We start from the raw sequence: 14317 nt of genomic DNA, 5'->3' as shown, positions 1-14317 counted from the left end.
AAAAGTACTCACAATTGAATTTTTGTCGTCATTGTTTAAATAGTTAAGTTTATCCCATTTAGACCTGGAATGTATCTCTGTCACTTTAGATTTGAACCAGTTATTTTATACTTTAGCTATTAAAAAATAGCAGATATATACAAGCTCATAGCGCAGTACGGAGTGCTGTGCTATGCCTATGATGAGCTTGAAGATCAGCTATTTTTCAAAAATCATTAACATCGGTGCAAATCTTTGAATAATATTTATATTGTTCAACTTTCAAGCGAACCTTTGTAACTCAAATCTTTCTTTCTCGGGTCCCTGGAACTAAATCTTTTCAGATGGGGGGTCCGTGGCCAAATAGGCCTACATATATTATTCTGGGGGTCTTTGATGTGAAAATGTTTGAGCACCACTGATCATAGAAACATACGTTTTTCAAAAACCTTAAAAAGGATTTAGAATTAGAAGACATTTGTAAAATCAGACTCAGTGAAGCAAAAATAATGTAATATGTCCGGAACCTTTATGTTATTCTCCTTTTCTGAGGGCATATTTCAGTGCAACTCAGCCCGCGTACCCACGTCCGTTACAACAGCTGTTGTGATTGGCTGGACTGTCAACCTTGTGTTTGTGTGGTGCTCCTTCTCTCCCAGCTCTAAACCAGCGAATTGTTATCATTAAGCTCATTAATTTGATGATTCATATTTATTTTATCAAAAATCTAAACGTATCAGGAACAATCTAGGCGAGGCTTCTCTTAACAACAGTTGGTTGCTTTGTTGTTGTTGGGTAGTGATGGTGGACCAACCTGTGAAAGCCACCCTGGTCGGTGTTGTCAACATTAGTGTTTAGTCTTAGTAGAGTGGAAACATTAGTGTTCAGTCTTATTAAAGTCTACTGGTGCATGAACCTAGAGCGTTGTTAGTCGTGGTTAGACGTCATGCCCTCAAGCAAACGGAAAACGCAAAGGGACATGTTACCGCTGGAACTAGAGTGTGAATGGGGATCCTGTCAGGAGGCGTTTGGAGGAATGGAACATTTCTGCAAACACGTAGAAAGTCACCTTGACGCACTGATGTTGGAACACGACGAAGAAACGGGTAACTTTTCGCAACATTTGACAATGGCTCCAGATAATATAAAGTTTATGGCTAGTTTGGGCTGTTTTGGCTTTAATGTTAGAGGTGTGTCAATATAAAGTGTCACAGGAGGACCCGAGTGACACACTCAACAACATCATTCTGAGTGTAATTTATTTAACTGAGAGTGCAGTTAGTCAGTGTACACATTTTGCACACCCTGAGTTACAGCTCTGTAATAGGCCATTTGGTTCAATGGATACATTAACACCAAGGTATTTACAGTGTACACAATGTATAACCACTTTAAAACCAGCATCATACTGAAGGGAACATTTGCCAAAAATAGCAGATCTACAACATGCTGCGACCTCGTAGATCTGCGTTGTGTAGTAGACCATCAAAGTACAGAGCCAACTCGTGTCCAGTTTACTAAGTCTTGGGGTTTAATGTTTTGTTTTGTTTTTATCTCCAGAAGACGACTGCAAGTGGCAAGATTGTGGTTTCTGTTCTGTGGAGAGTCCTGAGGAGATGAGACGTCATGTGTTCTTCCACTGTTATCATACTAAGCTAAAACAGTGGGGCCAGCAAGTGCTAAATGCCCACCGCACCATTGGCACATGCTCCATTGGTGACCAGAGCCGCAACATCGTTCCTGAAATCCCAGAAGAATTTGCTTGCCTATGGGACGACTGTGAGGTAAGATAGCAGCTTCCTTCCACCACTGAACAGGATGCAGTGAACTATGAATTTTTCTGATCACAATTTACAATGTAGGCATTTAGCAAGCAGCAGACACTCTTATCCAGGGCGTCTTACAATAAGAAAGGTAATCACATACATCAAAACCAAAAGACAGTGTACTGCAGTGCAGTTAGTAAACTAGGGTCACATTTAAAACATTCACGTGGGATCTGGGATCACTCTAACATTGATCAGTCTGGCAATGCCAGGCTAGGGATTCTCTGCCTGTCAAAGAACCATATTTTGAGTTGTTTTGGAACTGCTTATTATCATTTCCTAACCACTTTCAACCTGTCGTCTCTGCTTTGGGCATGCCATCTAAGGTACATGCTTTGCCTTGTAGAACATCTTTTTCCCCATTATCTCTACTATAAAATAGGGTGTTAAATAGGTGTCAAAGTTTCATTTTTCTTCAATTGTCAGAATGATTCTGTATCTGTATGTGTTACCAGCAACACCCATTTGATAACCCGGAGTGGTTCTACCGTCATGTGGAGTTGCACAGCCTGTGTATCGAAATACCCGTTGGTGACAGTGAATGCTTGATACGCTGTCGCTGGAAAGGTAAAGTCACAGGAACATTAACACCAAGAATTAAGAGCAAACAAATACATAAACAAATGGGATGTTGCAGAGAATGTGGGGAGGTGGATGTGGGGCATGCACATATATTTTGGAAGTGTCAGAAAATTGAGGGTTTCAGGGTTCATGAACAAATTAAAAAAGTCTTGGGATATGAGGTACCATGGGAGTGTAGAGTTCTTTACCTGGGTGATTTGGCAGAAGGGAAGATTCATGGAGATGATAGATATTTGGTGAAAATATTGGCTGTGGGGAAAAAAGTAATTACAAGCAAATGGGGTAAGGAGCAACCTCAGACGAAAGATCAGTGGACTGAGCTAATAGAAGAAATCTGACACACTCATTGAGGTTAAAGGAGGAACAAATGGTGGAAATGGACTTCATATAAGAGTTCTAACAGAGACGGTGGGGAGGGGAAGGACATATGATGCAGGGAAGAGCCTGGGGAGTGTATTATGTTATAAGTATGTGTAATAGCAGTGTGTAATGTTTGTCTTTTGGGTGTTGAGTTGTGTGAATATAAATGTAAGTGATAGGGTCTGATTGGGCTGATTAGATTGATTTGGTAGTTGAGCTCGTACAAGTGAATCCTCTGTGTGTCTGTCCTCAGATTGTGAAGCCACTGTGAAAGGACGCCCTAAGCTGAAGGAGCACCTACGTAGCCACACCCAGGAGAAGGTGGTGGCATGTCCAGTCTGTGGCGGAATGTACGCCAACAACACCAAGTTCTTCGACCACATCAAAAGACAGGGTGCAATGGAAGGTGAGACAGCGGGCTCAGGTGTACTTGCGTTGGAACATGATAAAAATACCAAAGGTTTGTGTAGAAGTCTTCACACAGATTACACTTGTCACTGTTAATTGCATCAATATCTCAATTTGTGCTATAGGTCAGCAGTTCCAATGTTCTCACTGTTCCAAGCGCTTTGCTACAGAACGACTACTGAGAGATCACATGAGGATCCATGGTCTGTACCTTCACAATTCTGTCTGTATTGTAGGGGTACAACAGTTAATCAAACTAATACATGTAATCGATTATAAAGAATTATGGATTACAGATTAAATAATCTATTCTCAAATGGCAGATATAGACACTACAAAGTACACTCACAACGCATTGTATCGCAAGCTTGTAGAACAGCCATTTTTACTATCATATTTTGTTTATTATAAAAGCTGTTGATTCCTTAATAATAATAAAAAGCGGTAGTTGCAGGCCTACTGTGTTGACTTGTTGTGTTGACTTGTCTGTATGCAGCAGTCTTAAAGTCAGTATTTAAATATGATTTGATGTCGCCATTGGTTTGTTTCTCCCCATGTTAGTAAACCACTACAAATGCCCATTGTGTGACATGACCGTCCCATCACCGTCATCTCTGCGCAACCACATAAAATTCCGTCACAGTAACGAGAAGCCATACAGCTGTGAATACTGCGAGTACAGGTAAAACATCTGCTGAATCATAATATTATTTGTTACTCACAAAGTCTGGTAATGATGACCCTCAGTTGTTCTTGATGGTATTTTGCAAGGAAATATTTAGAACTAATGTAGTTAGTTGAAATGTCACCATAACACCCCATGGCAATTGCTACAGGACAGTTTAAGACATGCAAATGACAGCATGATCATGATTTGATGTCAAAACATCTAGAAATATATCACTATATTACTGAGTGGTTTTAAGGAACACACACACACACAAAGATGCATTCTTCATTGGCTCAGCCACTCCGTTCTCTGTTCATAGCTGTAAGAACCTGGTTGATTTGCGTAAACACCTGGACACTCACAGCAGTGAGCCATTGTTCCACTGTGACAATCCCGGCTGTGACTTTACCTCTCGCTCCGTGCGTACCATGAAGTTTCACCAAAGAAGAGAACATGAGGTGAGAGGCAAAAGCATTTTTACATAACTGACAATTGTCACTCAGACAGGGAGCTAAAAGTTATGTATTTATTGTAAGGTTGTGCTCTTACTCACTGCTCCATCAGGGTACCCATAAGGCACGCTATAAGTGTCACGTGTGTGATCAGTGCTTCACCCGAGGCAATAACCTGACTGGTCACCTACAGAAAAAGCACCATTTTAAATGGCCTTCCGGACACCCCAGGTTCAAGTAAGCCATGTCTCTCCCACGACCTACACTGCATTATCCAGCAGCACAAAACGCTAATTCGCATAACCCTAAATCTGGACCACGGTCTGTTCCGTTTAGGTATAGGGAGCATGAGGACGGCTTCATGCGCCTCCAGCTGATTCGCTACGAGAGTGTGGAGCTCACCGAACAGCTGATGAGGGAGAGACAAGGGGACGAGGATGAGGATGGCCCCCCGGGAGTTGGCCTGGGGCTAGGCGATGATGCTGATGAGGCAGCCTCCGCACAGTTGCAGGAGGAACTGCAAGGCGTTTTGTTGGAGGAGGTGCAGGCTACTGCAGAGCAGGACACCGACGCTGTAGTAGAGGGAGATCCGAAACAGATCTTTTATGTTCTGACTGAAGGCTTATCACAAGCAGGGGAGGAGGACTCTGTTGTGCTGCAGCCACTGCAAGACACTGCAACGCAGCTGGGCTTGCAGGTGGTTTGACGGCCACAGCAAACCTACATACTATGATGTCGGGCAGAAACCTTGTATAGCCATATTTACTTTTCTTTTTGTAAATTGATTCCCCACCTCGTCGTACCGCAATTTCACGCAAAAGTATTGAAAATAGAAGATGTACAAGCTCACAACAAGTTGCATTTTGACAAATTTGAAACTGATGGTGGTTAGTTAAGTCTGTGTGTGGGTTTTATAAATACTTTAACCAATAAAAAGTATTAACAATAGCTTGTGACTAAATAATAACTAAATTGGACCCATTGGAACACAGGTTCTTTTTTCCTTCCCATTTCCTGAAAAGTAACGGTTTTAACATTCAAGGTTTCTGTCCAACAGCGGCAATACACACTACTGTATGTGCAGAGCTTCTTGTGCTTGAAGGCTCATTATAGAGGGTATTCGCGTGACATCATCATACCCATATCTTATGCGGGAACGCCTACTGAGTGGCAAAAAAATACTTTCTGGCCTTGACAGTTACATTAGCAGTGTGGCACATGATGATGATTGTATTCATTGTAAACCTATATTAGGAGGGTGAAATTATTTTGTTTGTGTTTTATACAAAGGTTTTTTCCCGTTAACCCACACTGATGCTTTAAAAATAAGATTTCATTGCAACATATTACCAATATTGCATTGCCTATCTTGCACTGCCTAACTGATGTTAATTGTCTACTGTGTAGAGTAGGTTTAGGGCTGCCACAAGCATATGAATCGAATTGAATTGAATTGAAATTATGATAAATAACCTAAATATACAAAGAAACAATTAACTTATTAATATGTAATACTTTAATCTGCAAGCTTACAACGTGACATTGAAATGCGTCTGTGAGGACTACAGTGTTGTGGAAGTTGCATTCAAAATGTAATACTTTGCATATTACTTTAAATTAAACATATTAATTAAATGTAATGTGTTTAAGACATACCAATGTATTCATTTTGTAATGTCTGTCCGTGATACCCAACTTCTGATTGTGAGCACTGGTATTCATTTAGCACGTAGCGAATACAACCTATTTGTTCTAAAAAACAACAACAACTTGCACAAAGGTAGATCTTGATCCCGCAGGAGAAATTAAGTTTAACATTCATCCAGATGACTACTGATGAGTGTTGACATTATAAGTTGACACTTATCGTCAACAGTTGTATGGGGTCCATTTTTGGTGAATGAGACCCAGAATTACCCTAGCTGTCAAACATTTTGCTAGGGATGTTGAATTTCAATCTTTGTTAGATATGTTACTAGACACCTTTACGAACACATTGGTGAAGAAATTGTTTGGTAAGGAATTTATTCCCACATTTGATAGGTATTCTGCTAATTTCCCCTGACTAAGTATAGAGGGAGTGGAATTATGATGGGTGCTGGCCGTCACTACCCTGGTAAACACTGTTTGAGCTCCACACTAGTGCTTTTTAGGTTATCTACTGTAGGAATGAAAACACAACGAATATCAAGTGTTTAATGCTTTCCAATAATTAGATACTATACTGTATATATAATATGTGAGTGTGTGTGTATGCAGAGAGGGATATACTGCAGCTTTGGAGGTATAAATACTGTATGTACTTTTCTTTCCTTCAAAACACCTCTTGCTACTACTATGACAGATTTTGTCCAAAACTCACAACAAAACGGTACATATTCTATATCTCTGGTCACGTGATCAAGCTGTATCAGATTTCAGGGACATGCAGTAAATGTTAGAGAGGCAGGGGCTGACATTTCTAAAAGGGCCTTTTGGTAAAAATGTCGAAAATAGCAGACCTCCAAGTTCACAAAGTGTCGCTTGGTGAGCTTGGAGGTTGGCTATTTTCGGCGCTTGATACCACACTGAACTAAACATACTGAATATGTGGCATAAGGCATGGATTTCTACACAGAGAGGGCAATTCTTTCAACATAAGATGCTGCATTCAAGTTCAGGAGAGTTTGGACAAGGCAATTCTCTTGAATGCTGCCTTCAGGTATGGCATTGAAAGAGGGCATTTGTGTTTCTTTCGCCATAGTAAAAACTGCATTCATTGTCTGGAGAGGACACTTTATAGACGGGTAAAAGGGCTGGGGCTCAAGCCCCCTTTGATGTCTGTGTGCACATGCCTGTCATTTTTTTCAGATTCCATTCCAGTTGGTTGTGACTGCCTTCCAAAGTTTGCGGACATTGGTAGGCAACCCAGCCTGGCGGAGATGTGCATTCATTTAACACAGCTTGGTAAAGTTGAAATGTAGTTAATCTATGCCATGTAAACATGACATCTGTAGATAAAGTGACTTTTTTCTGTCCCTTATTTGAAAAGGCAAGAGAATCTTATGACAATGAGACAATGCTCTTGCCAAGGGTGGGGGGGGGGGGGGGGGGGGTGTGTGTGTGTGTGTGTGTGTGTGTGTGTGTGTGTGTGTGTGTGTGTGTGTGTGTGTGTGTGTGTGTGTGTGTGTGTGTGTGTGTGTGTGTGTGTGTGTGTGTGTGTGTGTGTGTGTGTGGTGTATACAAGAGAGCAAGGGTGAGAAAGCACTTTGTTGTAGAAGCTAATCCACTTAGTGAGACTTTCATCTATCTGGCCTTAACCTAGTGCCAAACATTTCTTCCTTCATTACTCTGATGAACAGAGACAGAAATGTGGCGATAGTGAATGGCAAGGTGTTCTGATGCTAAAGCAATTTATATTGCTTATAATATAACAAATAATTTCAATCAAATTTACCGTAGTCAATCAACTTTTTACTTTTTATATCACAATGTAATATAAATCTTGGTGTCTTCCCCAATATTTTACTGGAATCTTATATTATCCACCATTCATCACGTGAATGGAATTATCAATGAAAGCCAAAAAAAGAGTGCAAAAGTCACAGCAATATCAGTAGTAGGCTACCATTAGCAGTGTTTAGAAGATTAGCCAGCATAGCTTAGTGTAATCAGCCCTGCTTCTTCCTTCCATCCCTGACTGAACCACATTATTGTCAAGGGACTGACTATAGCACAATAACTCACGACCTCTTGCTCAGTTTCTCTTCACAAGCATGGTAAAGCAGAATACCACTAGATTACAATATATTCTAGATTTACAGTTCTCAGGTCTGATTCTGAATATTTGTTCTGCTGTTTTCCAGGTGTACATTGCTTGCAACTGGAGACTGGCCACCTTGAGATTGTATGGACTGCTACTGTTGTTGGGGTCCTTCCACAGGGTGTTCACTCAGCTGCCTGAACTAAGAGAAGTAGAGGAAGGTAGTGGTAAGATCTCATATTATCCCAATTTACAAATGTTATACACATTGGTTTGCTAATGGCACAGGATCCAAATGAGTAGCTAGGTTACCTCTAAACAATCAAAACATGTCAGTACATTGTTTTAATGGGCCTGCATGTCAGCCTTGAACATATTTTTCATTTGTGTTCCGCATTTAAGGCTTCACAACTGGATATGGCCTATAGTAAAAATAAGCTGACAAAAGTAACCTATCCTAGGTGAGAGAGAATGGATTCTCCAGCCAGACACATACTGGTCTGGGACTGCCCCCCTGTGTTTGGGAAGCTGTAAGGGGAGACACCAGGAGCTGAGGAGTGATCGCTGTGGAGACTCTGAATGTTGCTGGTTTGGCTTCAAGGTCCTCTGCAGAGGTTAAACAAAAACAATGAATACTAGGCAGTAGTTGTCTCTGATATACAGTAGTAGATTAAACTATACTCGGTATATAGAAGGTAATTGTCTCAGATAAAATATTTTGTATGAAACGTATTTCATGGATTCACCTTTATTGCCTCTTATAAGATTTCTTGTGTGTGTGTGTGTGGCAGTGAACTGTGGTCGGCCAGATGTGGACTACAATGGCATGGTGTATGGTAATGACTGGTGGGTGGACTCTGTCGTGAGGTATGCTTGTCGCGATGGTTTCATGCTGGTAGGCGACCCCACCAGATCCTGCCAATCCAACGGCCTCTGGACTCCTAAACCCACCTGCCTCCGTAAGTAAACACAGGCGTTGATCACGCTCATTCATTCCCAATGATCTGATCATAATGTTTAACACATGTTCAGTGGACTGTGCACTTGTCTCTGTGCCCTGTCTCTCTTCAGGGATGTGTCCGCGTGGGAATATTGAGATCAACGAGAGGGAGCTGAATGGAACCTGCTCCTCCACCTGCACCGACAAAAGCTACGTCGGTCCCCCCAAGCAAGGCTGCAGCCGCATCAACAACTGTACAAAGAAGGAGACAGGCTGGAAGCGCTTTTTCGCACAATGTGCCCCCTGCATGTGTGACTGCTCCATATCCTGCGGTGAGTGCTTCTCGGCCAATCAGAGAAGGTGATCTATGGTAATTGGGGGCGGGAGGTGTTTTTCCTGACCACTTTATACTCGGCACACTTGACTTGAGTGTCTTATTGTGAATTACATACACAGAACATGCTAGCACATTTCTTGTTTTCATTTCTTCTCTTAGTGTCTGGCTAAGATGTGATGAAAATCCAAGTTGAGACTGCAGAGAGATCAAATGAATCACAAACCCATGGGCGGCCTGGGCTCCACAGGTCCTCCAGAGATTTTAAATGTATCGCTGCTTCAGCTCGTGTGGATGCTGCTGTTTTCCTGATCAATGGAAAAGGCCTTGATGGTGTTTTCAGAATTCACTTCAATCCTTCAGGGACTTTAAAGACAAGTCTCCTCTGAGACTGTTTATGAAACTATCCATTTTAATGTGAGAGAAAGCTGTGCTTGAGGGTCAAAGCTCTCAAATGAACTTGGGGTTATGAGCAATTGTGTTATTGCAAAGTTGTTGTTTTTTGTATACCTTCCTTTAATTAGACAGTTCCTATTAACCTCTCAATGAAATGAGTACAAAGGACCCTAATGTAAACAGGGGAAAGTCCTGTTCTGGCGAAGCCCGAACTGGCGAAGTGGGGATTTGTCTCCTACCGTAGCGATCTGGCGAATCGATTGTCCACGACACTGCAAGCGGCGCGAAGGCCAGCGGACCTTGGTCCTGCTCTTCGCCCCCGAGCGCCGCAGGCGCGAGTGGCCGCGAAGAGCGGGCCAGGGCCGCGCGGCCGGCGGAGCGCCGCGCGAGTTACGAAGCTGTGGTGAATGCAATCGTTATATTTATGCCCAGGCCGTAAGGCCTGGGCAAGCGCACGATAAACGCCCTGTCCAGAAGACGTTCGCCAGATCGCTACGGTATCGGACATTTCCCCACTTCGCCAGTTCGGGCTTCGCCTAAAAGGTACGTGCCCGTAAACAAGCCATAGTGCTTTCTTGGGTTTAAATCCTATTAGTAAACCTTGTATCTGAACTGTACTACTGTCTTGTGCTATTCCTATACGAATGGCGAATAAAGTATTCAATCAATCAATCAAATCCCTATTATAGCTGGCCCACATGAATAATGGCTGAGAGAATGGCAACGATGAGGTGAATGGACTATATTATGTGCATCATTTGTTTGTGAACACTTGTTCATGGTTGTACTAGTTCTCATGGAGAGAGCGAATGATGGGTACAAGAAAATAAAACCGATACAAGAAAATCCACAGAGGACGTGGCTTTTGTCACAATGCTCAGACGGAGTCAACATAAACATCCAAAATTGTAACATTTCAATTTTCAGTTAAAACATGTAAAAGCTGATTGCAGAGATTGGTAAAGGTTTTAATATTCTATTATTACTGATGCAGAATGATAGGTCTGAAGAAAAACAAATGCTCAGTATGTTTACTAATAGTACTTTAATTATTTATTTTAATTTGGATATATATTTTTGAATCACTGAAAGATTTGTGTATTCTTACAGATGAATCATAACATGCTGCTCATGCCCAAAAGCATTACATGACAGGAACTGGGTATGATATCGATTGGATCATGCTAAAGCTAAACCCATAAGAATGGTAAAGCTTGAATGTGGAGTTATGGAGGTCGTCAGTGTTTAGGCCACTTGCTGAGCCTGAGGATGATGTGTTCTTTTGCTTTGGGTATGTAGCATCCAATTCCTGTCAATAGAAAATAGTTTAGAGATACAGTATGTGGCAGCAGGGTGCTTTTGTCATTCACTGGTGCAGCAGTACCAACCTGTAATTAATTGGGCTGATCGTTACATTCCACCCTTTACACCTGCCATTAACATGTGTCTTTGACCACATCGAAATGCAAGTGTAGATGCAGATGCATTATGACCACATTGAACACAAATGTAAACCAATTGTGTTTCCGCATGACAACTCCAGTATGAAGGTGTAAATACATGTTTACTTGTGACTGGTCACAAGCAAGCAGTAGGCTAACAGTAAGCTAGTAGTCAATTCCTTATCCAGATAGCAGTTTCATGGACAACCATTATCTTTCGAGGGAGGATTGAAGTTCTTGCTGATATGTTTGGTCATTTGAGGGAGATCAAAGGATCATGAACAGATCTCTCTGTGGACACATTTATTCCAGGTGTATACTGTATGTCAGGGGTTTTCAAAGGTTGTGACAGGGCACCCTGGGGTGCCGTGACGGCAGTCCATGGGTGCCGCGAGATTATTTGATAATATTTTGAATTTATTTGGACACTTAAAAACATATTTAGTATCATTTTAAACTTGTAGTACAAAGTTATTTTCAGTTAGTTCTAACCAAAATGGCTATTATCTCAATGTTTTCCTCGCAACATAATCGCTAAAATATGCCATAAGTATAAGATGTTGGGAGTGAAAATTATGAATATATCGTGGCCTACGTAATTAAGGCAGCTGACTCTGTAGGCTTGTGTATTGCCATCGTGGGCACATATTCGCCCATATCTAGCCTAGCTTATTCCCCTGGGACCTCTTGAGAGAACATACTCACCCACATCCAGCCTGGTGTATTCCCCCGAGACCTCTGACAGAATCTCCCAGTACGTCTGCTCAGCTTCAGACCCAGCCACTCCATTCACACTCACCAGTAGCAGGCCAAAGTCAGGGTTCTCCTTCACTGTGAATCTGATATCACAAACTCATTCACACACACAGTTAAAAAAAACCTGTGTTCATTTAACATCGTAGAGCAGTGGTTCTCAACCTTTTCAGGCCGTGACCCCCAAAATAATCATATTTTAACTGGGGACGTCCCCCTATCCTGACGAGCACTGGAGTTAGAGTTGAGGCATTAGGTTTTGTGTAACACTGTTATATTGTAAAAATAGCAGATCTACATGCTCACAACTGTAGATCGGCTATTTTCACAATTTCTGCCTCTAATATTTGACAATTTTGCCAATGTTTAATTTGTCATTTTAGAGGTATTAAAAAGTCCTTAAATTGACACTTTAGAAATGTGCAGATACCCTCTATACACTTAAACTTTATGTTGGTTTGTTTACTGTTAAGGGAGAAAACAATGTTGCACATTAAAACTACAAATTATGTAACGCTAAAGTTGGAACACCAAATTAATTGATTGTGAGTGAAATACTGAAAATAAAGATGACCCCCAGAAATATTGCATGGAAAGATGTTTCATAGAAATGTGATCTTACTTGAAGTCCTGTTGTGTTTCCTGCAGTCTCCTCAGGGCACTGACCAGCACCCCTCCTTCCACCACATGGCTGGAGTAGGACTCAGGCTTCATGTTGGACAGGTCATTCTCCACAGACAGTCTTATAGGAACCGCCAAAGGGCCTATAATACAACATCTATTACATTACAGTGAAGCCATGACATGATTATATATAGTAAGACAATACCATGACAGTTTTTCTTCTAAACACAAGATCTTTCACCTCCATGACACAGAGTGCTCTGTTTCAGCAACAGCAGGAGGCTCATGAAGAGCAGAGTTTCTAGTCTTCTTATCATGCTGTAGAATCTTTATGTTCAGACGTCTGTCTCATAACCCTCCAGCGTGCAATACTTATAGCCTGCCCAACCCTGATACTGTATGTTTGTGAATGGTTCCTGCAATCCCATCATTTAGAAATCTATCCATTCAAGAGTTAATAAATGATTGGGTCTAGAAAGAGTTGAGTGTTTGGTCTTGCCTATGAATGCATTTTCCCCCTGTTGAATGGTAAAGAGGACAGTGTTATCTAAAAGGTGACGCGAAGATCATGGAGTTCCTAGGGGTGGTGTCAATGAGATGCCAACACAATAGTAGAATGTTAAGAGAAAAGTTTTTGCATAATCTTGAATGCCACGTTAAGCTGCACTCCGTCACCTTCCTGTGCTACCCTGGATTTGAACCCTGGTCTCCTGTGCAAGTGCACAGAATTTTCTTTTCATGTGAAACCAGAGGCAGGCCTGTGTCAAAGGGTGTATCAAACAGACATGGGATAAATGTCTCAATAGAAGAGCAGAGAGACCAGATACAACAATTATATAAGGTATATTGTTTTAGCATAGCCTATACTCTACTATACGGACTGGACAAAATAATATTTTATTCACTAAATGTTTTAGCATGATATAGCTGTAAGCTTGTTCTTATAATAACAATGATGGTTAATTTCTATTTGCCCTTTGAAATAAGCTATGAACAACGGATGCAATAATAATGTTTACCACATGGGGTCGTAACAGTACACTTTCTACAGTTATCTGTCAGCTGCATCATATTTAGCTACTGTTTGCCTTTTTGGCAAATATTCATCACTATGTTATTCCATACCATGTATCTAGAGACACAACAGCTAGGACTGAATGACTGACGCACTCCTTTAAATTAATAATGTAACCTGCCATGAATATAGCTAAATACCTTCTAGCTGACAAATAGTCATAGAGAAAATGGTCAAATAGAAGGCAATGATATTTGTCTATTAAACCAGAATATGAAATGAATACAGTATTTATTTCCACAACCTACTTTTTTTTTAGTTTAAGAATAGGGCAGAACTAGCAGTCTCAACAAGAAGGCACATTGGGGAAAGGGGGGGTAAACAATGTTATTTTTGTTATGATCCAAATGTGTGTTCGTTTTTTATTTTCTGGTGACATATAACTTCATTATTTCTAGTTGTGTGTTTATAAGGTGTAGAAATTGCCTTCAGAATGGTTTGATTTCACCTCACGGATGATGTAAGGTATGTAGGCCTGTTTGAACGATAGTAACCCCGGTTGTTTTACCGAAAATAACCCGGCCACTGCAGCATCAGCACCAGCCAGTTGCGCAGGTGCGGTCTTTAAAGAGACAGCGTTCGTGAATTGACGTAAACCACCCCAGTGTTTACATTGCCATTCAACAGTCCCCTCATTGTCAACACTGATTGACAGCGCAATTTCAGGAGCCAAAATGTATCACTTTAAACGATGGTAGCCCTATAATCAATTCCATTATTCACAACAGACAATT

General features: G+C 41.2%; 1 protein-coding gene across 1 annotated transcript; it reads left to right on the top strand.

Moving 5' to 3' along the window:
* Window positions 1-681: 681 nt before the first annotated feature.
* Window positions 682-5768, top strand: hinfp (histone H4 transcription factor). Its single transcript, XM_080749866.1, has 9 exons — window positions 682-1085; window positions 1540-1763; window positions 2261-2372; window positions 3001-3153; window positions 3281-3358; window positions 3717-3837; window positions 4145-4283; window positions 4390-4514; window positions 4614-5768. Exons 1-9 carry the CDS (start codon window positions 926-928, stop codon window positions 4981-4983), a joined length of 1482 nt encoding a protein of 493 aa, XP_080605992.1. The 5' UTR covers window positions 682-925; the 3' UTR covers window positions 4984-5768.
* The last annotated feature ends 8549 nt before the right edge of the window (window positions 5769-14317 follow it).

The sequence above is a fragment of the Nannobrachium achirus genome (genome assembly GCF_963921795.1).
Source record: "Nannobrachium achirus genome assembly, chromosome: 19".
NCBI lineage: Eukaryota > Metazoa > Chordata > Actinopteri > Myctophiformes > Myctophidae > Nannobrachium > Nannobrachium achirus.
The sequence above is the reverse complement of the archived record's forward strand: the minus strand, read 5'-3'. Positions and strand labels throughout refer to the sequence as shown.

Excerpts from the sequence above, each read along its gene's own strand:
- hinfp (XM_080749866.1), top strand. The coding sequence starts at position 926 with ATGCCCTCAAGCAAACGGAAAACGCAAAGGGACATGTTACCGCTGGAA. Across the intron at positions 1,764-2,260 it reads GCCTATGGGACGACTGTGAG|CAACACCCATTTGATAACCC; the intron begins GTAAGATAGCAG and ends ATGTGTTACCAG. Across the intron at positions 4,515-4,613 it reads TCCGGACACCCCAGGTTCAA|GTATAGGGAGCATGAGGACG; the intron begins GTAAGCCATGTC and ends TGTTCCGTTTAG.